The sequence below is a fragment of the Danio aesculapii genome, chromosome 9, assembly GCF_903798145.1.
Source record: "Danio aesculapii chromosome 9, fDanAes4.1, whole genome shotgun sequence".
In the NCBI taxonomy this organism is placed as follows: domain Eukaryota; kingdom Metazoa; phylum Chordata; class Actinopteri; order Cypriniformes; family Danionidae; genus Danio; species Danio aesculapii.
In genome coordinates, this window is record NC_079443.1 from 18,240,532 (window position 1) to 18,263,968 (window position 23,437).

Sequence of the window (23,437 nt, forward strand, 5' to 3'; positions counted from 1 at the left end):
GTTATGAAAAGAACTATACACTTATAACCCTCTCACGATGAATAAACTTGTTTATCTGTGCTTCTACGTCCATAAATATTCAGTAAACTCTCTGAAACAAACTCTGAAACATAGCAATTTACTCTCTGAAGAACATACCCCAAAAGTTAACTCCGATTTGGGAACCAAAGCTGATGTTATCAACTTATTCTCAAACTTACCAGGGTATGTCACATAACCTGCTTTCTGGAATACCCCCCTGGTTTGCAAGATTGTTTCCAAGCTAGGCCTATATAGTAATAATAATAATTATTATTATTACGGAGTGGCTATTTGCACTAAGTGTAAATAGCCCGCCTTGATGGCAGAGGCTATTTACACTAACTCTGCCCACGGTAGGTTTAACTAAGGTCAAAACTGTCGCGACGTGCGTCAATGGGGGTTAAATGCTGGTCTAATTAAGGCAAAAATATTTAAATTTTGCGTGAGCGGAATCATGGAATCGATCAGACGTTGGATGTGGTTAAGTGTATCATAGGAACACATTAACCCGCTAATTTCTTGGTAAGTTCTGTTTTTAACTTTATAACATTTTTAATAGTTCTGTTATGTTTTTTAACGGCCATGGATGTTACAAGTGGTTATTATGTGTTTAGTTGGTTATTTCCACACCATGTAGAATGGCGTGTCTAGTTTTGTAACCTTATGCTAATAATAGGGATGATAAGAATCATGATTTGCATTATTGAATTGGCATATCGCTGCGATATACCATCGAAAAAGCTATTTATGTAACACGATGTGTTCTACCTGTATTACTTACAAACACACAATATTGTGTGAAAAGGTAATAAAGTTGTAAATAACGTTATGTTTGTTGCACAGTGATCATTTGAGAGCTTCGCTGAAAGAATTATTTGCATGTGTGTTTTTTATCACAGTGACAGCAGCAATGAGCCGCACTCGGAAAAGAAAATGAAACTGGCCGCACATCATTTAAATGATCATATCACATTTTACGGTTATGATTACAAGCATTTGATTTGTTTGTTTTTTTCTTTAATAGCTAACACATAGTGTTGTGCATGAAAATAAATGTTTAACAGTGTCAGTATAACTACTCTAGCCTATATAATGTTGAATACAAGAAGAAATCTGATAATGACAAATGTCTGATTTTACCAGTGAAAACAAATGGTCTAATAATGTTGTCAATAACAGATGACAAGCACATGTCTCAAACATAATAATTCAACCTTATAATTATGAATAGTTATATTTTGATGTCATCAATTTACTGTGAATTAACAAACAGGACATATTGAAAGCCTGTTCAAGTCCACCATAATGACTGTACAAAATGTAGCATTTTAAGCAACAGAAGACCTACACATAGGCCTAATATTATTAGTGTTGTTTTACCATATCGTCACATTAGAATTATAAAGTTCTATCTGACATTTTTGTCAAAATTGAGTTATTGACATATTCTTATTAAATGGCAACTTATTTACAATATGGGATGTTTTTTTGTAAGTTGACTTAAAAAAAACAAATGTTGCACACATACTGTTTGCTATATGGATTGCAAAAACTTTGAAGCTCAATACCTCAAAATCATCCAGAACGCAGATACAACCTTATAACTCCAAGGTGACCATATGTTTGAGAATTAACAATAAAAATAGGCCAATCATATTAACCTTTATATCTTGATTTTAAGCAAAAAAAATCGTGATTCACATTTTAGCTAGAATTCTGCAGCCCTACTAATTAACAGTTTTCACATAAACATAAAATGTTGCTTGTCTCAATACTTCAAGTTTCCTGTAGACATTTCTAGTATTAGTCTAGTTGTAAAGGTACTCTACACTGCATGTCTAGACATCTCTTTAGAAAATGTGATGACAGATAATATACAGGTGCATCTCAATAAATTAGAATCTCATAGAAAATATGATTATATAGATTATATAGATTCATTGCACACAGACCGATTTAACAGCTAATGAAAACTCAAATCAGTATGTCAGAAATTTTTATATTACTTATGACCAATAAAAAGGATTTGTGTGACAAATGTTGGACTACTGAAAAGTATGATCATGTACAGCAATCAGTTCTTGCTGTTTTTATGATTTACTTCAGTAATGTGACATGACATGGAGGAAGTCAGTTAATGGCACTGCTGAGGTGTTATGAATCCCAGATTGCTCTGATAGGAGCCTTCAGCTCTTCTGTGTTGTTGGGTCTGGTGTCTCACATCTTTCTGTTCACTATAGATTATATGAGTCTTAGGTCAGGTGAGTTTGCTGGCCAATCGAAATAAGGGATGGTATGTTCCTTAAACCAGGTATCAGTGCTTTCTGCAGTGTGGACGGGTGTACAAGTCCTGCTGAAAAAATCAACTTTATAGAGATCCTAATTTGATTTTCCAGCAGGACTTGGCACCTCTCCACACTGCGAAAGTATGTGTTTTAAGGCCCATGGTATCCCTGTGTGTGACTGGCCAGCAAATTCACTCAACCAAAAACTCTTCTGAAAAGAAACTGTTGTGCATTGTGAAGAGGAAGATATGACACATCAAATTCAACAACACAGAAGAGCTGAAGGCCGCTATTACCTAAACCTGGGCTTCATCAGCATTGCCACCAACTGTAACATTGCTGGAGAAATTCTTGCAAAATAGCCCTGAACAAGTATTGAGTGCTGTACATATTCATAGACCAAGATTTCTGGTTTTCTTTAATTGGTCCGAAGTAATATTGCAGTTTTCTGAGATTTCATTAGCTGTAAGCCACAATCGTCAAAATAAAAAGAAATAAACACAAAAATATCAGTCTATGTGTAATAAATCTATATATGAGTTTCACTTCTTTAATTGAATTATTGAAAAACAACTTGAAATTACAATTGAAATTACAACTACAATTATTGCAACTTTTTTGATGACATTGTAATTCATTGAGATGCATCAGTAAATTCATGTGAATTTTATATACTTTATATTATACAACTGGATATTATAATTTGACTGTTTTCTTGTTAAAGTAACGTTCCACTTATGTTGTTGTATAATCTATTGTAGTACTAGTGTACAAACATTGTTCATCTTGTCATCAAAAATCACTGTTGCTTTTGTTGTTGTAAATTCCTAGCTCTCCACTGAAACAGGAGCAGGAACATGTTACAATGTTGTTGGTAGTTGCAACTACAATGCAACTAATGTAGAGACAACTAAATTACATATAAATCTATTGTTTTTCAGAGCGCTTGTAGCAGAAGAAAATACTGTAAATGAATTCACTAGCAGAAAGACATAGATGTGTTAATATACATTACACACAAACTTACTGGAAGATTGGAAAGAGCATAAGTGAGTTTTTCATGTTAATGTTGTTTTATCCTAATTTGCAGACAGCTACAAGTTAGCCATTCATGTGTTTTTGTTTGTTTTTTGATTGTTTTCCAGAATAGAGAGGTTGCAGCAGAAAAATGATGCTTTTCATGGCAAGAATGACAAAAAATAAACAAATTGTGTTTATTTTAAAATGTGTCATGTCTGTTTCTATATAGATTTAATTTATAATGTTTCTATACATTTAGAACAAATTATATAATCGGAACATTGTTATATCTATAGATGTCTTCAAGGAATGAAAATTATACTACAGTAATTGATCCTGCCTTTTTTTCACTAATTAGTATATTTTGTTTGTTTATTAGATAGGTGTAGTGCAACATTTAGGTGTACCTTCTTTCAGCTCTTTCTGTAAATATATATATATTATATATATATATATATATAATAGATATATATATATATTATAATATATTATATATATATATATATATATATATATATATATCCCTTTTATTAATTCAGTATAAATATCATACATGAACCTTCTGCATTTAACGTTTAAATGGCATATACTGCTAATACTTAGTGTAAATACCATCTACCATCTATTAACACTTAAGTGTACTGTAAACAGCATTTACTATTTATTAATATGTAGTGTAAATACCCTCTTTAAATTGTAATTGACAAAAACAATTGTTAAAATTTTGTTTACACTTAGACTTGCCAAATAAACTCTATGCTTAATTTGTGTAAATAGCATCATACTTTTAGTAACACTGCAATAGCTTCTACCTTCTATAAACACAAAGTGTAAATGGCATATTTCTAAAAGCACTGAGTACAAATAGCATCTACCATACTTTTTGTTGCTATATTGTGTAAATAGCATCTGATGCTATTTGAACTTAGTGTAAATAGCATCTCTTGTTATTTGCACTTAGTGTAAATAGCATCTCTTGTTATTTGCACTTAGTGTACATAGCATCTCTTGTTATTTGCACTTAGTGTAAATAGCATCTCTTGTTATTTGTACTTAGTGTAAATAGCATCTCTTGTTATTTGTACTTAGTGTAAATAGCATCTCTTGATATTTGTACTTAGTGTAATAGCATCTCTATCATCTCACTTAGTGCAAATAGCCACTGCCAAAAAAATACTTGACTTTTAAACATTTGTTTTATTTTAATCTGGAGTAAACAGTATATGATTTTTTTGTGAGATGAATTGGGATGCAGCACAACATTTCAACTATTTCCATTGGTGACAGATGCTTAACCTGGTGTTTTGTCAGTCACATGATTAACTCGAAAACATGGTGTAAATTCCACTTCTAATAATGGTTTGTTTATGCTTAAATCATAAATCCGACATGGCGACGCTCCAACAAAACTTTTCAAAATGGTGTCATGGGCGGCAAATCTAGAACCGAGGCAAGTGTTTCCCGCACTAACTTCACTGAATTCACTCAACCACAGACCTATTTAGATGTTTTGAATATAAAAAAAAACATAAGCTAAGCGAAGCACGAACCCTGCATATCCAATTTAGCTGGATCTTACAGCTAACACTCCTGCTGTTTTTACATCAATTTGTCCACACATATGAGCACGTGCTGACAGGAGGGGAAACTCACCGCATGTTCGTTGAACAATTCACATTAAACTCGAACCTCTGATCTCTCTAAATAATTCTTCATAAAAAATCTGAAAAAATATTCGTAAAACAACATACAAACTACGAAAAAAAACATATCCCATGGCTGCTCCTGGCTCATCTTGGCAAGTGTGTGTCCATTGATTCTCATCTCAGATTAAAAAGTAGTAGTCTTTACGCATGCGTACATTGGATAGTCTGTAGCGCTCTCTACAGGTCAAATGTATATTACAAAGCAAAAAAATAAGGTACTGTACTTTAACTTCAAATGATAAATTCTGCCTCTGCTGTGATTGACAGGGAAAAGTAGAGTTTACTATAGGCTCTATGAAAGAAACACAGTTAATTTACTTTAATGTATCATTAAAGTTGTGTAGGCTGTACAATTGTTTTCCAACCGAAAATGTCAAAAAGGCATAAATTAAAGCAGGGGTCAGGAACCTTTTTTCAGCATAGAGCCATTTCTGATATTTTTGGCAAAATTATAGCATTTTTTTAAACAGCCATTGGGGTATATATACACCCTAATGTATACTTACACTATAAATAATACAGCTTTAAATAAAACCTTTATTTATATTCATGCACAACTCAAAAATAAATAAATATGAAGCATAACATGTTGAGCAAGCCCATGATTGAAGAAAGGACAATTTATTCAAATTCTGGAAAATAAACTTTCTTTTTTTCTGAAAGGCAACCATTTTAAATAAACAAACATTTTTCTATTATAAAAAATTGCACAGTTACTTCATATAATCCAAAGTAGAGTATGCAGCAATAATTTTGGCTAGTTTTAAAGAAAATATATTATTGTTATTATATTATTTTGGCTAGTTTTAAAGAAAATATATTATTGTTATTATATTATTTTGGCTAGTTTTAAAGAAAATGTATTATTGTTATTATATTACTTTGGCTAGTTTTAAAGAGCCCATATTATACATGAAATAGGGTCATATTTAGATTTTAAGGGTCTCCAACAACAGTCTAATATGCATGCAAGGTCTTTCATGGTCTTATAATCTGCATTTATTTTTACCCAATTATCCCAGCGACTCCCATATGATTCGTTCAGCGATTCATTTGTACCCAAACCCGTCCTTAGCGCGAAGCTAATCTGCGCTGATTGGACCGATGACAGCCTGCTGCGATTGGTCGAAACTGACAGCCTTCAGCGTGAGACAGAGTGAAATGCCCAGCAACTAATCAACAATATAAAAGTCTTCACAGTGCATACACACTTTATAGTGTAAGGTGTGGATTTTGGCTGACAGGGGGTGAATGTAAATACAGACGATGCACTTAAAAAAACAGACGACAAACTATTTTATTGAGCAAAAACTCCACGAACTGATGAGGAGCACGTCACCCTCTACCTGCTCTTTTCACACAGACGCACACACAAACACCTCCTCCTCCTCCTTGGAAGACACAACACCAATAGAGAGGGAGACGTCCGCGACACCTCCCTCACCACCTGCGTCCTGAGTTATATCTGCGACACCCCCCGTCCTCACTTTGCTAACAAAACACAACTTAATACATCATTTGCAAGCTAGAGTAAACGAGGCAACAATTTTAATCGCACGTACTTACACTGGTGAAATGGGGTTAGAAACTGATTCATGATGCACTGATCCATGTTCTGACAGTCTTTTCTGATCCTTCCTTTAACAAACCGATGAAGTCTTCTTTTTAAGTATGTAGTTTCCAGAAGCACTCTGGGCTATAATGCTGAGCTCTCATCTTTGGGTAGGCTGTCGATAGTATCCATCTGCACAGCCTGACTTCATTCCACCGGTGTCTGTGTGTGTCTCTCTGTGTGTGTGTGTGTGTGTGTGTGTGTGTGTGTGTGTGTGTGTGTGGGGGGCTGTTTTTCTGTTTTTCTGTGTTAGTGGGCAGGGCCCCAGGTTTAAAATCTCCCGGGTTTGCTCGCAATTACTTGTGTTTCGTAGCCGCGTCATCATGAAACACCTAATGACTCGTTATCAAGACGACTTGTTTGAAGCACTATGAGTCGACTCCTTTATAGATGAATCAATAGTTTTAAACACTGTACACTTACAGATTTAAGCATTAGCTGGATATTTCACTTCACTTAGAGCTGTGTTACACACTACATGGAAGGGCATTTTCAAAAACCCATAATATGGGCTCTTTAAAGAACATATATTATTGTTGTTATATTATTTTGGCTAGTTTTAAAGAAAATATATTATTGTTATTATATTATTTTGGCTAGTTTTGAAGAACAAAAATGATATTTTACTATTATTGAGAAAATAAAGGGCAAATGATTCTATGGTTTCTATGGTGACCCCGCATTTGCCCTTTATTGGTGTCGGGATTAAATTTTGTCCACAGTACTACATGTGCATTGGTTGTAAAAAATACAATGAAAAGGGAATTGTAATTGTATTTTCAATAGAAAACTGATTTCTAATGACGGTTATAATTTTTTAAACTGTTAAAAAATTATTGAAGGGAGACAGCTGGAAAGCCACGTATTTTTGGTCAAAGAGCTACATGTGGCTCGTGAGCTGTTCCCTACCACTGAATTAAAGGCATAGTTCATAAAAAATTTGTAAAAATTTTGCTTACTTTATATTGTCGGGCGGTACTAGGAGTTAATTTATTCTGTTAAACACTATAGAAGAAATTTTGAAGAAATTAAAAACCTAACCACTGACATCCACAGCAGGAAAAACAAATACTATGGAAGGCAATTAAAATAAAATATTTTTTTTGTTAAAATATTTTTGTTGTGTTTTTTGTGTTAGGCCCGACTAAATATATGTTTTTAGCCATTAGTTACAATAAAACAATGTTCACCACAGGTAGTTCTGAAAATAATACTTTATTTGCTTCTACATTCTAATAATCTAACACATGTCAGTGATACGCCTCATGCTCATGAATCTCATGTTGCTGAATCCCATATCTCTGAAGCTCCTGTACTCTCCAGGCCTGAAGTAAATCATCCTGCCTCTGAAGTGGGGCTGCTCAAACATGAGCCAGTGGCCGTCCATTACATGACAGGACTGACAGTCGGACATGCGGTAGCGGTCCTGAATGCTCTCACAGTCATCCATCAGCTCAGACATCTGTCCTCCGAAGTTATCCCTCTCATAAATCCTCATTCTGTAGGATCCCCTGTACTGTAAAACAATGAAAAACTCATCAATTTAGCTGTACAGTACAGTTGAAATTGTAAATAATAATTAATTAATTAATTATAAAAGTACATTAGTGTTCATTGCTAAATCTCCAAAGCAGTATAAAGAAGATAAAATGCATACTGAAGGAATCATGCGGCAGGATCTGATAGTGTCGAACATCATGCCCATGCTCATCATACGCTGAATGTCATGGTACTCGCCCCTTCTCAGGAAGAACTGGTTGCCCATGAAGCCATTGCGCTCATAGACAATGAAACAACCACTTTCCACTCTGATGGATCCGACACGGCCCAGGTATGAGGAAATATCAGAGCAATCGCTCATGCACTCATAGTTGCGGCCCTGGAAGTTTCTGTCCTCGTAGAAGATGACCTGTTGATGGGAATAAAGATTTCACTGATGTTACATGAACTGACCGCGCTGTAGATCCAAATTGCATTATATTATATTAACCATTAAAAAGGTTAAGTAAATACAAAATGGCTGCAAAATAACCTTCTATCAAATGTTATTTAATTAATCAAGCTAATTCCAAACACTGTTACCTTGCCCATGGTGATAGGGTGCTTTTTTCCTCAGTGCTTCAGTTCACTGTACCAGCTGTACTTTGATGGACTTTGGTGGTGGTTTATATACAAAAACCAGGGGCCCACATTTTGTTGTTATTCAAATGGCAAAAGCTGATGATCGAGCAGTATGACTTCTGCTGAAGTGGTCCAGCAAACTGTAACAATAGTTTTTATCCATACATCTCTGGCAGCTTTTCATGCATTGTCTTTTACAGTATAGGCAAAGCTTTAGTCACATCCAGTGCATATGTTTTGTCAATATTACACTATATTAACAAGGCAGAGGCAAATTATATCTAACAGTTTGTTCCCTTATATTAGATTATGACTTTTTAGAAGAACCTTTATGTTTATAAGGTTAAAAAATCTAGAGAAAAGTATATAGTATTTATCTCATACAAATAGGGCCCTGCATGTGACTGCAAGATATAATAAATGTCACCTAATGACAAAATCTGATATCACACTTTAACTGAAAGCATGTTAGTGTCTTTGCATGTACACTGAAATTAACCAATTTAAATGGATTGAATTTAAACAAACAAATTTAGTAATGTTTAACTTAATTTATTTGTTTAAATTCAGCCCAAATAAATTGTTTACAACCACTTAACATAAAAAAATTACTAAATCCAAGGAATCATATTTGAAACGTTTTTTTGCAGTGTACTGTATAGTCTTGCAATTATGCTTGTGCTACAGTATTTCTCATTTAAAATATTTATGACCACATATTTAATTATGTTCTCCATTCTTATATCTGTTTCCACAAAAGACCAAATACATGCTGTATAGGTGAATTGGATCAATTAAAATTGCCCGTAATGTGGAAATGGGAGACTGTGTGGAGGTTTTCCAGCACTGGGGGTTGTGTTCTCAGTGTTGCGACTGGAAGGGCATCCGCTTTGTAAAACAGTTGGCAGGGTCCATTCTGCTGTACAAGCCCTGATAAAGCAGGAAATAAGCTGAAGCAAAGTGAGTGAGTGAGTGAGTGAGTGAGTGAGTGAGTGAGTGAGTGAGTGAGTGAGTGAGTGAGTGAGTGAGTGAGTGAATACTTAATGTCAGAGGCTCAGACATACTTTCTCAGTTTAATATATATATTTTGTAAAGCATATACACAATGCATGACATAATTGTTAGATACAGTTTAATTTAACTCTTTAAATGCACTCTATTACATTGCATTAATATCTCTTGTGCAAATAAATTATGACCAGCAGCTTTGCTAATTTTTTCTTTGTTCTCTTTGTCCACCTGGGAATGCCCATCTAGAGGTTTCTAGATTGTGGAGTGCCACTTAGACCTGTGAAGAGATGATGCCAACCATTCAAGATCTTGGAGGACAAGAACCACTTAATACAGAAATACACTTCATTGAACATGTATTATTATTACATGTAAATATCATTTTTTTTGAAAGACAATACTGTAGAACAGCAGGTTAAAATACTGTCATCCCTTTACACACCTTTTTTTTTATTTTGACTGTAATGTAATGTAATAATGGTTATCTTATGTGTAGCTTGTTTGGAATAATAATTATTGTGAAAAGTGCTATACAAGCAAACTCTAATAGAATTAAATATGCAAACTCCACACAGAAATGCCTACCTGGCCCAGCCGGGACTCAAATCAGTGACCTTCTTACTACCATATATTTAATGGTAAAGTTCAAGCACTTTTATTAATTAATTATTAGTGTTAATATTAATGACTAATATTATTAATTAGTAATATAAATATTATTCATTAATATTGAACTGTATATAATCAAATATTATTATTTTCCCTCTGTTTAACAACAGATTCCATTAGAACTGTTCATAAAAATGCTGATTTTATTTTATTATTGTAACATAATTTGAGTTTTTTTAATTACATATGATCTAAGACCTTCATAATGCCCATGCGACTGTACATATATAAATCTCAGATTCTCTTGTTTTCATTTATGCAAAACTCAGTATTGCAGTAAACAGTTTATGATATAAATATTTACAAATAGATTCCAAAATTTTCTGTAATAATAAAGCAAAAATAAAACAATAAACAAACAAGAATAAAAAAATAAACACAAGACAAATGGTCAAATTTATAAAATAGACAAACTTAACTAACAAAGGTATAAATACTGCTAGCAATAAGTAGCCATGGAACAGCTGGTTTACTATTCTGAGGCAGAAACAAGAACCCTGATGGAACATTTTGACAAATAAAATGGCAGCTTTAAATATTATATTTCTAAAAGTCAAGAAATTATTGCAGTAGACTTTTCAGTTTTCCCATAAACATCTGTGGAAGAGGATATAAAATGGGATGGTCAGTTTGACTTTTTTGATCTAGGGTGACATGTTGGCTCAGTGGTTGGCACTGTCGCCTCACAGCCAGAAGGTCGTTGTTTTGAGTCCCGGCTGGGCCAGTTGCCATTTCTGTGTGGATTTTGCATGTTCTCCCCATGTTTGCGTGGGTTTCCTCTGGGTTTCCTCTGGGTTCCTCCCCCACAGTCCAAAGACATGCTGTATACAGTAGGTGAATTGAATAAACTAAATTGGTGTTAGTGAATAAGTGTGTATGGATGTTTCCCAGTACTGGGTTGCAGCTGGAAGGGCATTCGCTGTGCAAAACATATGCTGGATAAGTTGGTGGTTCATTCCACTGTGGCGACCCCAGATGAATAAACGGACTAAGCCAAAGGAAAATGAGTGAATTAATGATCACTCTATACAGGAATGGGGTAATATAAATGTTAACGGTCAATAGACATCCCAGAAACCCCATTTTGATTTTTTCAATTTCAACCAGCCTGATCTCACGAGAAAACGTAAGTATTTTACGTTTTGTCAGTTTAGTGGTTAATTCGTACGAATTCATACGAGTTCAGTCATACGAAATTGTACGATTTTAAAAAGGAGGCGTGGCACCTAACCCCACCTCTAAACCCAACTGTCATTGGGGGGATGAGCAAATCCAACTAAATTGTACGAATTAGATAGTACGAATTCGTACGAATTAGCCACTAAATCAAAAAGTTACGAATTGCCGTGAGATTGTGTTGATTTCAACACTTAAACAAGGGAAGTTTTGAACAGACTCTTTTCCACTTGACAGAGGGAGCAAGTCCTTCATGTACACCCCAAACCTATACAATATACTGGTATGTGTAGAGTCCATGGTGTAAAGTAAATGCAAATACTCAAATTACTGTAATTAAGTGTTTTTTTCCTCAGGAATTATACTTAGTAGCTTTAAAAATGTGCACTTTTACTTTTACTTGAATACATTTTAGTGCTGTATTGGTACTTTTTGTATGTTTTTCTTGTCTACATTTATTATTTAAGTAGAATAATCAGTAATGTGATTCCCATCTAATCTAATCACAAAAAGGGTTCAAGAAGCTGCAAAATTGTTACATGTAAAATCATTACACAGAACAACTGAGAGTTTAGACTGTGTGTCAATGATCAGAAGATGATGATGGCTACTGTATGATAACCAAATGGCCTAAATGATATCTAAATGCACTACAGAATGTAACGTTTTCAAACACATGCACAAACTGCATGTATTTTATCAGAAATGCACAAGCCTGGTGTGTGGGCCACCTGCTAGACACTTGTATCTTGTACTGTTGTATCTTGTATACTGTTAATCATTACAGATAGATTTTTGTCCCTTAGACCAGGAATGTCCAAACTCAGTTCTGGAGGGCCAGTGTCCTCCAGAGTTTAGCTCGAACTTGCTTTAACACACCTGCCAGAAAGTTTCTAATATATCTAGTAAGAGCTTGGTTAGCTGGTTGAGGTTTTATGATTCGGGGTTGGAGCAAAACTCTCCAGTTTGGACACCCCTTCCTTATACAAATTTCACTCCACATGTAAATGCATCAACCTGCTTTCTGTCAGCTTATAACAGTGGTTCTCAATTTCTGTCCTTGGGTCCTCCCACCCCGCACAGTTTGAATGCCTGATTCAGATCAGCTTGTTAACAGAAAGATCCATGAACTGATTTTTGTGTGTCAAATAAGAGACACACACAAAATGTGCAGGGCAAGGGGGCCTGAGGACTAGAATTGAGAACCACTGGTTTATACTGTAATAGGTGCATGCATTAATGTAATGTGTTCTCATTTAATTAATCTTACATTTTAAATTTATTTTCTTTTAGTAGAAAATTATTTAACTTACAATTAGAAACACCCTCAAAATGGCACTGATGTAAGCTACGTGTTTAATTTGGATATTAAGTGGAATAATTTCACTAGAGTACCTTTAGAATGGTTGTATTTTACTCATACTTAGAGTGGTATTTAGAACAAATGTTTTTGACTCTACTTGCAAGTAGTATTACTTTTAATTGAGTATGATTTTTCAGTTCTTTTCCCACAAATCTAGGTGCGTCATGAAATTAAAGTACCTTAATCTTTTTAAGGTTGATTTAACGGCAACTGTGCCAATTGCAATGTAATGCTAGTTCTGCTGAAACAGATCCAATAGATGAGCAGGATTTGAGAAAGAACTAAAATGATATGTTGGCATCAATTATAATTATAATTTTAAATATTAAAATAATTAAAAACTAAATTATTCGAAAATAATTTTTGGTATAAAACTAAAAAGAATTTTCCGAAATAGTTTGGCCAATTTGACCCTTCCGCATTGCTTCTAAATGCTTCTAATACTTTACTTCAAGTTCTTATTGTCAGAGAAGCAAACAATTGCCTATTTATTTTTTCTTTTAAGAGAGAGGGTGGAAAATTTCCAGCACATCTTTTTTATGTATTTGGTCTAACATATCTAAATAATGTGCTTGTGTGTTTAAAAAAGATAATTGAGTCGGCGCCAGTGGTGTAGTGGTTAGGGTGTCAACACATGCACTCCAGTGCTTGCGGCGACCTAAGTTCAATTCCGCTTTGTGGTCCTCTGCCGATCCTTCCCCTCTCTCTGCTCCCCATGCTTTCCTGTCAATACTCTCTACTGTCCTATCCAATAAAGGTGAAAACCCCGAAAAAACACATTATAAAAAAAAAGATAATTGAATCTAACAAAAAAAAACTAAAATTAAAAAACAATTGCCTAATGATTTTAAATGATGACAGCCATTTAGTATTTAGAAGTAATCCATTAAACAATGGACACAACAGCTAGTTCTGGAAACAATGTTTTATTTGCTTTTACATTTAGTGATTTAACACATGTCAGTGATACGCCTCATGCTCATGAATCTCATGTTGCTGAATCCCATATCTCTGAAGCTCCTGTACTCTCCAGGCCTGAAGTAAATCATCCTGCCTCTGTAGTGGGGCTGCTCAAACATGAGCCAGTGGCCGTCCATTACATGACAGGACTGACAGTCGGACATGCGGTAGCGGTCCTGAATGCTCTCACAGTCATCCATCAGCTCAGACATCTGTCCTCCAAAGTTATCCCTCTCATAAATCCTCATTCTGAAGGATCCCCTGTACTGTAAAACACAGAGAATTAAAACAATAAATAATAGTTATTTAGCAATGTAGCCAAGTTATACTATTAAATAAAAAAGTGGAGTTCTTTGCTAAATTTTTACAATAGTATAAGGAAGACAAAATGCATACTGAAGGGATCATGCGGCAGGATCTGATAGTGTCGAACATCATGCCCATGCTCATCATACGCTGAATGTCATGGTACTCGCCCCTTCTCAGAAAGAACTGGTTGCCCATGAAGCCATTGCGCTCATAGACAATGAAACAACCACTTTCCACTCTGATGGATCCGACACGGCCCAGGTATGAGGAAATATCAGAGCAATCGCTCATGCACTCATAGTTGCGGCCCTGGAAGTTTCTGTCCTCGTAGAAGATGACCTGTTAATGGGATTAAAAATTTCACTGATGTTACATGAATTGACAGCGATGTAGTTATACTATATTAAACTTTGAAAAGGTTAAACAAATAAAAATGTCTGCAAAATAACCTTGAAGCTTTCAATCAAATGTTATTTAATTAATCATACTAATTTCAAGCACTGTTACCTTGCCCATGGTGGTAGTCTGCTGTTTTTCCAAGTGCTTCAGCTCACTGTACCAGCTGTACTTTAATGGCCTTTATAAAGCAGGGGCGCACATTTTGTTGTTATTCAAATGCCAAAAGCTGATGATCGAGCAGTATGACTTTGCTGAAGTGGTCCCGTAAACTGAAACAATAGTTTTCATCCATACATCTCTGGCAGCTTTTTGTGCATTGTCTTTTACAGTATAAGCAAATCTTTAGTCACATCCAGAGCGAATGTTCTTTTTATATCGCAAGTGGTGTAATGTCTATATTGAGATAAAAGAGGCAAAATGTGATGCAGATTTTTCTCTAATTAGATCATTTTTTGTCTTTAAAATATGTGGAAACACATTTAACTGTTATGAATGCAAAGGTGGTTATCTATCGATTAGTGAATATTTGCAAACATCATATTATAAAAGCAAACTTAAGGTGATATTTCAATTCAATGGCTGCCAGATTTAAAACAAATATATTCAGACAAGATCAAACCAGCACCTGTGCCTACTGAGGATTTATTGAGATATATTTATTGAGGAAGCAAAAATGATCAGTTTGTACAAGATCGATAATCCACAGTTGTCAGTTACTGACAATGTCAGTTACATAAATCAGACACATTCATATATCTTATAGTTTTTAACAATGTTCCTACATTCATGATGAGCATGTTGATCAAGTGTGCCAACAATTTTCAAAAAAGTACCATTGTGATAAACAATGAAACACGCATCATTACTTTCTGGTAAAAACCTGTATGAAGTCATGTTTAAGCATGAGCTATCAAACCACAGAAAGGCTGTGCATTTTGGGGGTACTGTGCAATGACATTTGACTTCTTGAAAACTAAACTCTAGTCTTGTTAAAAATCCAGTCAAGAGTAATAATTTTAGTTCCTGCCTAATCATTTTATTAATTGTTTTATTTAGTAAAGCTTAGGGCTCACTTATATTTGTTCTATTTATTTTGAGAAGCAACAAATAATAATTTTGCATTGTAACTACTGTCATCTTAATCTGAATAAAATATTGGGGAAATTATGCACGTATGTGTGATCTTGATTTAATTCATACAATGATCTTGATTTATGTTTAAATGCTTTGGCTCATTTTAATACAGAATGGCAATTATTAAATTAAGAGCAATTCTCCTGTTATCAACTCTAAAGACCTTGTCACAAAATAAGAAAAGCGTACAGTTTAAATGGGCTTTAACAAGATGATTTTAAGAAAATTTTAAATACACTAACTGGAATAAGATTTTTTTAGCCTTAAGATTTCTTTAATATAATGTGGTCATCATTAACCATTTTGTGAGGTTGCCAGATTGGGTAGTTTCCCGCCCAATTGGGTGGTTTTTAGTTGGATTAAAAATGGCATAGGCGAGAAGACAAAAATTTTGGCGGTTTTGAAACGTAACTTTTATATGCAACTTATTCAACAAAACATAACCTGCAAGAGGAGGTGAAGGAAAATTATATCAAAAACTGACTCCCAGATAAATCTGACTCCCCTTTGTGTGCATGCATTGCGTTTATCATGACACTTTTATCGATAAGTTTTTCCACAATTTACAGCAAGAACAAACATAGAAACATTGCCTGTTTAACAAGCACCGCCTAATTATGTTCAAAAGAATTTGAAACACCATGGGATGAATTTATACCCCTTTTTGAAAGTCAGACATATTCTAATAGGTAGTGTAATCTACACAACATTAAGTGCAGTGTGTGGTTGAGAGTGGGGCAGTGTTTTGATGTGATCCGGTTATGTTGTGGTTCTGTGACTGCAGGTGTTGGTTGCCTTATGGTTAAAAATTATGACAGTTAAAGTAACTAGGTTCATATAGATTTACATAAATTACAATTAAGTGAAGTTTTCAAACTAATTTCGAGAGGAGCACGTGATATGATTGACTGCAGCTGGCCACTCATCTACATTCACTAGTTAGCCAATCAGATTAACCCCAACTCACTATAAGTAGCCTAGCTAGAACTACTCTCTTATCTTCGTTTTCTGAAGAAACCCCCCATTCACCCCTTCTCCTCCTTTCTTCCTTTACCACGGGGAGCTCTCGAGAACCACCTGATCTCGTACTCCCCTCATATGCTCTATGGACCAGGCGGGAGCCCTGGGCTCACCTATCTCCGAGCTCAGGGTTCTCTCCCGGGACAGCATGCCAAACCTGCTAACAGTTGTCAAACAATATCTAAGTGTGAACTCTTGAAATAAAATATTATTCAAATATTCTGGGGTTTTTTTGTGCATTTTGGTGGGTTTTGGATAGCTTTTGGGCTGGAAAAAATCAGCTATATCTGGCAACACTGATTGGGTGACTTCAACATTCACTTGAACAAACCATAAAGGCAGATTTTTACTTCTGCGTCAAGTGCACGCGTATGCTACCGCGTAGCCTAAGCGTGGATGCATAGCCCCTCGCCGTTGCCGTCGGCGTCGCTGACGCGCAACTCTCAAAAAATGTAACGTGTACGCGTATCGCAAGCTCTGTGATTGGTTGGCTTGGTAGCGCTGACGAGTGTGGGCGTAGGTCAGAGCCACGCGAGCGTGATGCAGCAGGTGTTTACAAGTGTGGAGTCCTGTGAAGGAGCTCCGGATGGAGACTGTTGTTTTGTGTTTACCTTATGATTAAAGTTGTTCCGCCGGTTCCAGCCTCAAAATGAGTGAATTTGAGCCACTTGTACATTAAGGAAGCGTTAACAAAAAAAAAAAAAAAACACCAGCGAAGAAACTCGACACAGAGAAACATAGACACCTACTGCTAGCTAGTGTTTCGGAAGTGTATTGCAGAGCAACAGAAACAGTACTCAGAAGTATGAATGCATGGCTACGTGCAAGGCTTGCGCCGTAGGTCACGCCGATCACAGAAGTATCGCCGACGCAGAAGTATAAATCAGGCTTTATGCTACAGACCTCCAGAGTTCTACAAACTTTTCCCATGACAACATTTAACCTCAACCAGCTTACCAACAAAAGCACACATAAATCAGACAATCAGCTTTTGCTTCAATCACACTCCAAGTTCTCACTTCTTGATGTTAATAGTGCAACAGAATCACTCTGTTTTGTTTATGAGTGAGGGAAGGATGGAACCTAAGATTGACAGGTGGATTGGTCCAGCGGCAGCAGTAATGCGGTCAATGTATCGGACCGTTGTGGTAAAGAAGGAGCTGAGCCAGAAGGCAAAGCTCTTGATTTAGCGATCAATCTATGATCCTACTCTCACCTATGGTCACAAGCTTTGGGTCATGACTAAAAGGACAAGATCTCGGATACAAGCGGACGAAATTAGTTTTCTTTGCAGAGTGGCAGAGCAGAGGAGCTGGAGGAAGTGTCTGGAGAGAGGGAAGTCTGGGGTTCTCTCCTAAAACTGCCGCTCTCGCAACCCGGCCCTGGAAAAGCGAATGAAAATGAATGAATAAATGAATGAATGAGGTGTTAAGTGATGTTTTTTGAGCAGAGTGAAGTATTTTGTGTGTTAAAGCCGGCATAATGGCCAGGGAAATGTCCTGCAGGATGTTTGAGCGAATTAGATCCAGAGGGCAGGTTGTGGGATGGGCAGAGCGAAGTTTGAATACTTTGTGAGAAGGAGGAGTGCGAATTCTCAGCAGAGGGTGTTGTTTGATGGAGAATTGTGATGGACAAGTTAAAAAAAATAATTTTTTGTGTAAAGAATTAGGCCAAATCATCAGCTGATAAAGAGGTGGTGGGGGTGGACAGAGTATTGAACTTCCTGAATAATTTGCAAGTGTCTGAAGAGTTGTTAATGTTGTTAGTTTAGCACGGGGAATGGGCCGAATTGAGTTGGGAGGCAAATGTTGACAGCTGCGCTTGGTACTTGCTAAGGTCAGCAGGGGCTTTTGATTTAGGTCATGCTCTCTCTGTTGACCTGAGTGCTGTCAGATTTTCTCTCAGAAAATCAGACAGCCAGGGGTTAGAGGAAGTAGGACACATTGATCTGGTGGAGACAGGACAGGTCTCATCTAAGTAGGAGGTTAAAGTAGAACCCCAAGATAACTCTTCCACCTGGGGTAAGGACTTTCCTTCAACCTGGCAAACCACCATCAACATTTTTTTCAGTGGAGCACCATGGCCTCGGACTTGGAGGTGCTGATCCTCATCCCAGTCGTGTCACACTCGGCAGCAAACCGCCCAGTGCATGCTGAAGGTCCATGTTCGATGAAGCCAACAGAACAACATTGTCTGCAAATAGGTGAAATCCTGCTGTCCCCGAAGCAGATCCTCTCCAGCCCAAGGTTGCGCTTTGAAATTCTCCCCATAAAAATCCTCATTGGTTGAAAATTACAGACCAGTCTCTCTCCTTCCGTTTATTAGCAAAACAAGAGAAAGAGTTGTTTTTGACCAAATTTCCACATTTTTATCTCACAATAATCTGCTGGATGTAGATACTGCACTACTTTCAGTCACTGAAGCTCTGTGGATTACCAAAGGTTCTAAATTGTAAATTATCCATTCTGCATTTACTGGACCTGTCTGCTGCTTTTGATACAGTGAATCACTAGATTGTACTGTCCACCCTCCCCTCAATAGGCATCATTGGAACCCAGCTCTGCTGATTAGAGTTTTACCTCACTGGCAGATCATTCAGAGTTGCCTGCAGAGAAGAGGTATCCAAAGCTTATCAACTGGCCACTGGAGTACCTCAGTGATCTGTTCTTGGTCCCCTAGTATTTTCTATTTACACCACATCACTGGGAAACATCATTTAATCTCATGTTTTCTCTTATCATTGCTATGTCAATGACACACAGCTCTATCTTTCATTTCATCCAGATTACCCCACAGTAAAGGTGTAAAGGTGCAAGAAATGGTCGTGCTCAACTGTGCCTGATTTCTCTCAAGGTTTTTTCCTTCACTTTGTCAGTTGGTGAAATTTGTTCCTCGCCACTGGCTTGCTTGGTTGGGACTTGTGGAGCTGTGCATCAATGCATTTGCTCTTCAGTGTTTGGACTTTCAGCAGTGAAAATTAAACCACACTGAACTGAACTAAACCGAACTTCAACTCTAAAAACTGGATTCACACATTTTTAATTTAATGGAACTTCTATGTTAAGCTGCTTTGACACAATCTACATTGTAAAAGCGATACTTAAATAAACATGAGTTTATTATAATTGTCAGTTATAATTACCCATATCTTTCATAATAATAAATAATATATTTGTTTGACAACTTCTTAAAACTAAAACTTATTTTTCATATATTGTGTCATTTGAAGGCTCATGCCAAGGCCTAGTGGCAGTTATTATTGTCCATAAACAGTGTTTTGTTCAGTTTTTTTCATTCAGTGTTTAATTTCAAGGCAAGGAAGTCCTTCAGGTTGACTATGTTCACAGTTTTCAGTATAATTTCTCTCAAACCCTTTCGATTCGTTGTATATTTGTTGTGTTTAATTAAGTTTGTTTATATATTTCACTTACTCAAATATTTAATCACTATGGAAAGATTTTATTTACTACTCCAATTAAATTTTTTAATGTGACTAGACCATCAACGTTGCACTTTGTAATATTTTTGTTTCTTTTAATTGTTTTTTTACCAGTGTTTTTTTTTTTGTTAGCAAGTTCATAAGCTGCCATTTGTGTAAATGCTAACCTTTCATTTCATTAACAAAATATTAAAATTCAGCAAAACTCCATGCCTGATTTTTCCCTATACATTCATAATCATATAACTTGTTGGTGCCGTTTTAAGTGTGCATAAGTTCTTAATGCTTATTATATCAGTATTTCTGTATAACATGAAATAATGTTACAAATTACATTCTTTCTCAGCTCTTAAACACGAATAGTTTTCCACATAATTGCTTAATATTTGCTAATTAATTCATTTAATAAATGGGTTATTAGATGACTAATGGCTTTAATGAATGACTAGTCTACTGGCTGACTAAAAAAATCTTTAGTCGGGGACTAAGCAGTAACATGATTGCATGTTGTCCTCTAATTTTCGATTTCCACTGCTTTGATTTGATACTTTCTTACTCAACTAACTATTGATATCAATACTTTTACATGAACAAAAAATTCTAGAAGTACTTTATATAAGTTTTTGGCTGCTCTTCTGCTTTTGTTTAAATTGAGTTTTTATAGTAAAATAAGGCAAGTTTAGATGTCAGAATTGTGGAAACAAATGCTCTGCATGCTGGAGTATAATATACATTTCATGTGTATAATTAGAGGTTGATATAGTGCTGTGAATGCAGTAAAATCAGAGTACTTTATTATTACAAATATCATTTTATTCTTCTTAGTTTTTTATATCCAGGCATAATAAGTGAAAAATCAAACTGTTTATAAACAGTTATGCTTATAAACAGGAAATGAACAGTTCATAAAAATAAGTGCAAGAAGAATGGCTAGAAATCTGTGACTCGTCTGAAAGAGCCCACAGTTGCACAAGTGGCACACCAGTCCCGGTATCTCCTGTATTCCCCAGATTTCAGGAAGTACTGCCTCCCTTTGTAGTTGGGATATTCATAAAAGATCCAGTAGCCGTTCATCACGTTACAGGAGTACACATGTCGATGGTGGAAACGATCAGACACACAGGGGCAGTCATCCATGAACTCCATCATATGGCCTCCATAGTCAGCTTTCTCATAGATCCTCAGTCTGTATGGACCCCTGTACTGTTCACATCAAGACACAAAAAATAAGAATTCAGTACACTGGCATAAAAGAATCCATGTATGTAGCAGCATATACAATACAATACTTACCATTGGAATTGTACGGCAGGATCGAATGGAGCTACTGAAACCCATCCATCTCTGGTAGTCAGAATAATCTCCTCGCTTCATAAAATACTGGTGGCCCATATAATTTGGACGTTCATAGATCATGAAACAGCCACTCTCTACTCTGATGGAGTTACAGCGACTGAAGTAAATGTGTAGGTCTGTGCAGTCATTGCTGCACTCATAACTACGACCTTGGAAATTTTTGTCCTCGTAAAAAACAATCTGAAAAAGTGAACAGAATCATCACTTTATTTTAGGACAGTGATTAGGAGAGTAAAGTAAACACACATAGGGGAGGTGCAAAGTAAATGTTGTGAAAGTGGTGCCAAAAAATCCTACCTTGCCCATGGTCTCCGTTGGAGAGATTCCATATGCTTCCCTAGCTTTTTATACTTCCTCTTGACAAACAAAGTATTGTCATTCAAATGAACACAAGTATATGTCAGGGTACTGGCACATGTTTACCTTTTTGTTAGAGCACAATATTGTGTTGAAAAATATGGATTTTACTTGAAAAAGGATATATAATTACATGTTTGGAGTTTTTTCTTGCATGGTCCAGGGAAAGGACTGGTACGGCAGCCACACATTCACTCCACAATGCACACAGAACAATACAGAACATCCCTTTTGCATTAAAGAAGTTGTTCAACAGAGGGAGCAGTTACTGAAATACCATTCTCAATAGGATTTTCAACTGCATTTACACGCTGTACTGAACTAAATAAAAAAAATAAAAAAACAGACAGCACAGTGAATAATTACCATAGCTGTGTTTTGGGGGTAATAAACACAATTGTTATGCGTGAGCATTGCCCCTAATGCTCAAATGCCAAACTTTTAGCTTTCAAAAAGCTCTGTTAAAACCTCTAGTTTAGGTCAGCTCCTATAGGCTAGTGCGATATTAGCAACAAGCTAAAGACCAGTAAATACCCTAAATAGTTATATTTTTATTTAATTTGTGCCTTGTAAATACAAAAAAGGTTTTGTGAATGAAGAAATTGTACATTTAAAGCAAAGTATTTATTATACCAAAGTCTTGTACATGTGAATGTAAATAGCCAAAATATTTAAAATGACAGAAGTAATACAGTAAAACTAAAAATACCAGTAGACTACCACTTAGTTTAAACACTTTTGATGTTAAAGTGCATTAAAGCCTTATGTTTTTGTTTATGTTTTGATGTCCTCAAATAATATCATCAGTTACACAGAATGACAAATGATTGACAACCCTAGCTATACATTATATAAATCTGTGTGTATATATATATAAACTAGAAATTACTGGAACCTTATCAAATAATTTATTTTTCTGGTGTTACAGATTATGTTTAAGTAAAACATAATTTTTGTTTTGTTCTTCAAAAAAACAATGACAAGCCTAATATTAAAATCAAAATGCTCTCATTTAGAGCAGAAAATTACAGTTGGTAAAAATGTTATAGTTGGATAAAATAAAAAAGAAAACACAATTCCAATGTTTTAAGATGTTTTTTAGTTTAAAAAAGAAAAGAAACAATGTATTCAGAAAAAAATTGGCATTGCTTTATAGAATAAAACAAATATTAACATTTTACTCAAACCCATACTTGATAAATACTGTATACTAATGTTGAATCTTCAGGTTGTCTCTAATTTAGTTTCATAGCTGTATATACAAATAATGTAGCTAATTACACTGTAAAAATTATATGATGAATTAGTCAAGACAGCATATGTTTTTAGTTTATTGTAACTTATTAAAGTTAATAATGTTCTAACTTAATTTTCTAAGTTATGCAAGCTGTTTTAAGTCAGTTTAACATAATATAAGTTTAATGGACTCATACGGTTAATTTGATTCAGCTTAAAAATGTTAGGCGACCAGGATTTTTT

General features: G+C 35.4%; 3 protein-coding genes across 3 annotated transcripts; all 3 read right to left on the reverse strand.

Moving 5' to 3' along the window:
- Nucleotides 1-7,884: 7,884 nt before the first annotated feature.
- Nucleotides 7,885-8,735, reverse strand: zgc:153846 (uncharacterized protein LOC767711 homolog). Its single transcript, XM_056465087.1, has 3 exons — nucleotides 8,727-8,735; nucleotides 8,302-8,553; nucleotides 7,885-8,160 (listed from the first exon to the last, which is right to left on the reverse strand). The coding sequence occupies exons 1-3, from the start codon at nucleotides 8,733-8,735 to the stop codon at nucleotides 7,885-7,887; spliced, it is 537 nt and encodes a 178-aa protein (XP_056321062.1).
- A 5,199-nt stretch (nucleotides 8,736-13,934) lies between these two features.
- Nucleotides 13,935-14,769, reverse strand: LOC130234540 (gamma-crystallin M1). Its single transcript, XM_056464773.1, has 3 exons — nucleotides 14,761-14,769; nucleotides 14,341-14,592; nucleotides 13,935-14,210 (listed from the first exon to the last, which is right to left on the reverse strand). Exons 1-3 carry the CDS (start codon nucleotides 14,767-14,769, stop codon nucleotides 13,935-13,937), a joined length of 537 nt encoding a protein of 178 aa, XP_056320748.1.
- Nucleotides 14,770-21,175: 6,406 nt separating this feature from the next.
- Nucleotides 21,176-21,919, reverse strand: LOC130234541 (gamma-crystallin M2-like). Its single transcript, XM_056464774.1, has 3 exons — nucleotides 21,899-21,919; nucleotides 21,539-21,781; nucleotides 21,176-21,448 (listed from the first exon to the last, which is right to left on the reverse strand). Exons 1-3 carry the CDS (start codon nucleotides 21,905-21,907, stop codon nucleotides 21,176-21,178), a joined length of 525 nt encoding a protein of 174 aa, XP_056320749.1. The 5' UTR covers nucleotides 21,908-21,919.
- Between the last annotated feature and the right edge of the window lie 1,518 nt (nucleotides 21,920-23,437).

Coding starts and splice junctions, on each gene's coding strand:
- zgc:153846 (XM_056465087.1), bottom strand. Junction 8,161..8,301: donor CCTGCCGCATGATTCCTTCA/GTATGCATTTTA, acceptor ATTGTTTTACAG/TACAGGGGATCCTACAGAAT.
- LOC130234540 (XM_056464773.1), bottom strand. Junction 14,211..14,340: donor CCTGCCGCATGATCCCTTCA/GTATGCATTTTG, acceptor TGTGTTTTACAG/TACAGGGGATCCTTCAGAAT.
- LOC130234541 (XM_056464774.1), bottom strand. Junction 21,449..21,538: donor CCTGCCGTACAATTCCAATG/GTAAGTATTGTA, acceptor TGATGTGAACAG/TACAGGGGTCCATACAGACT.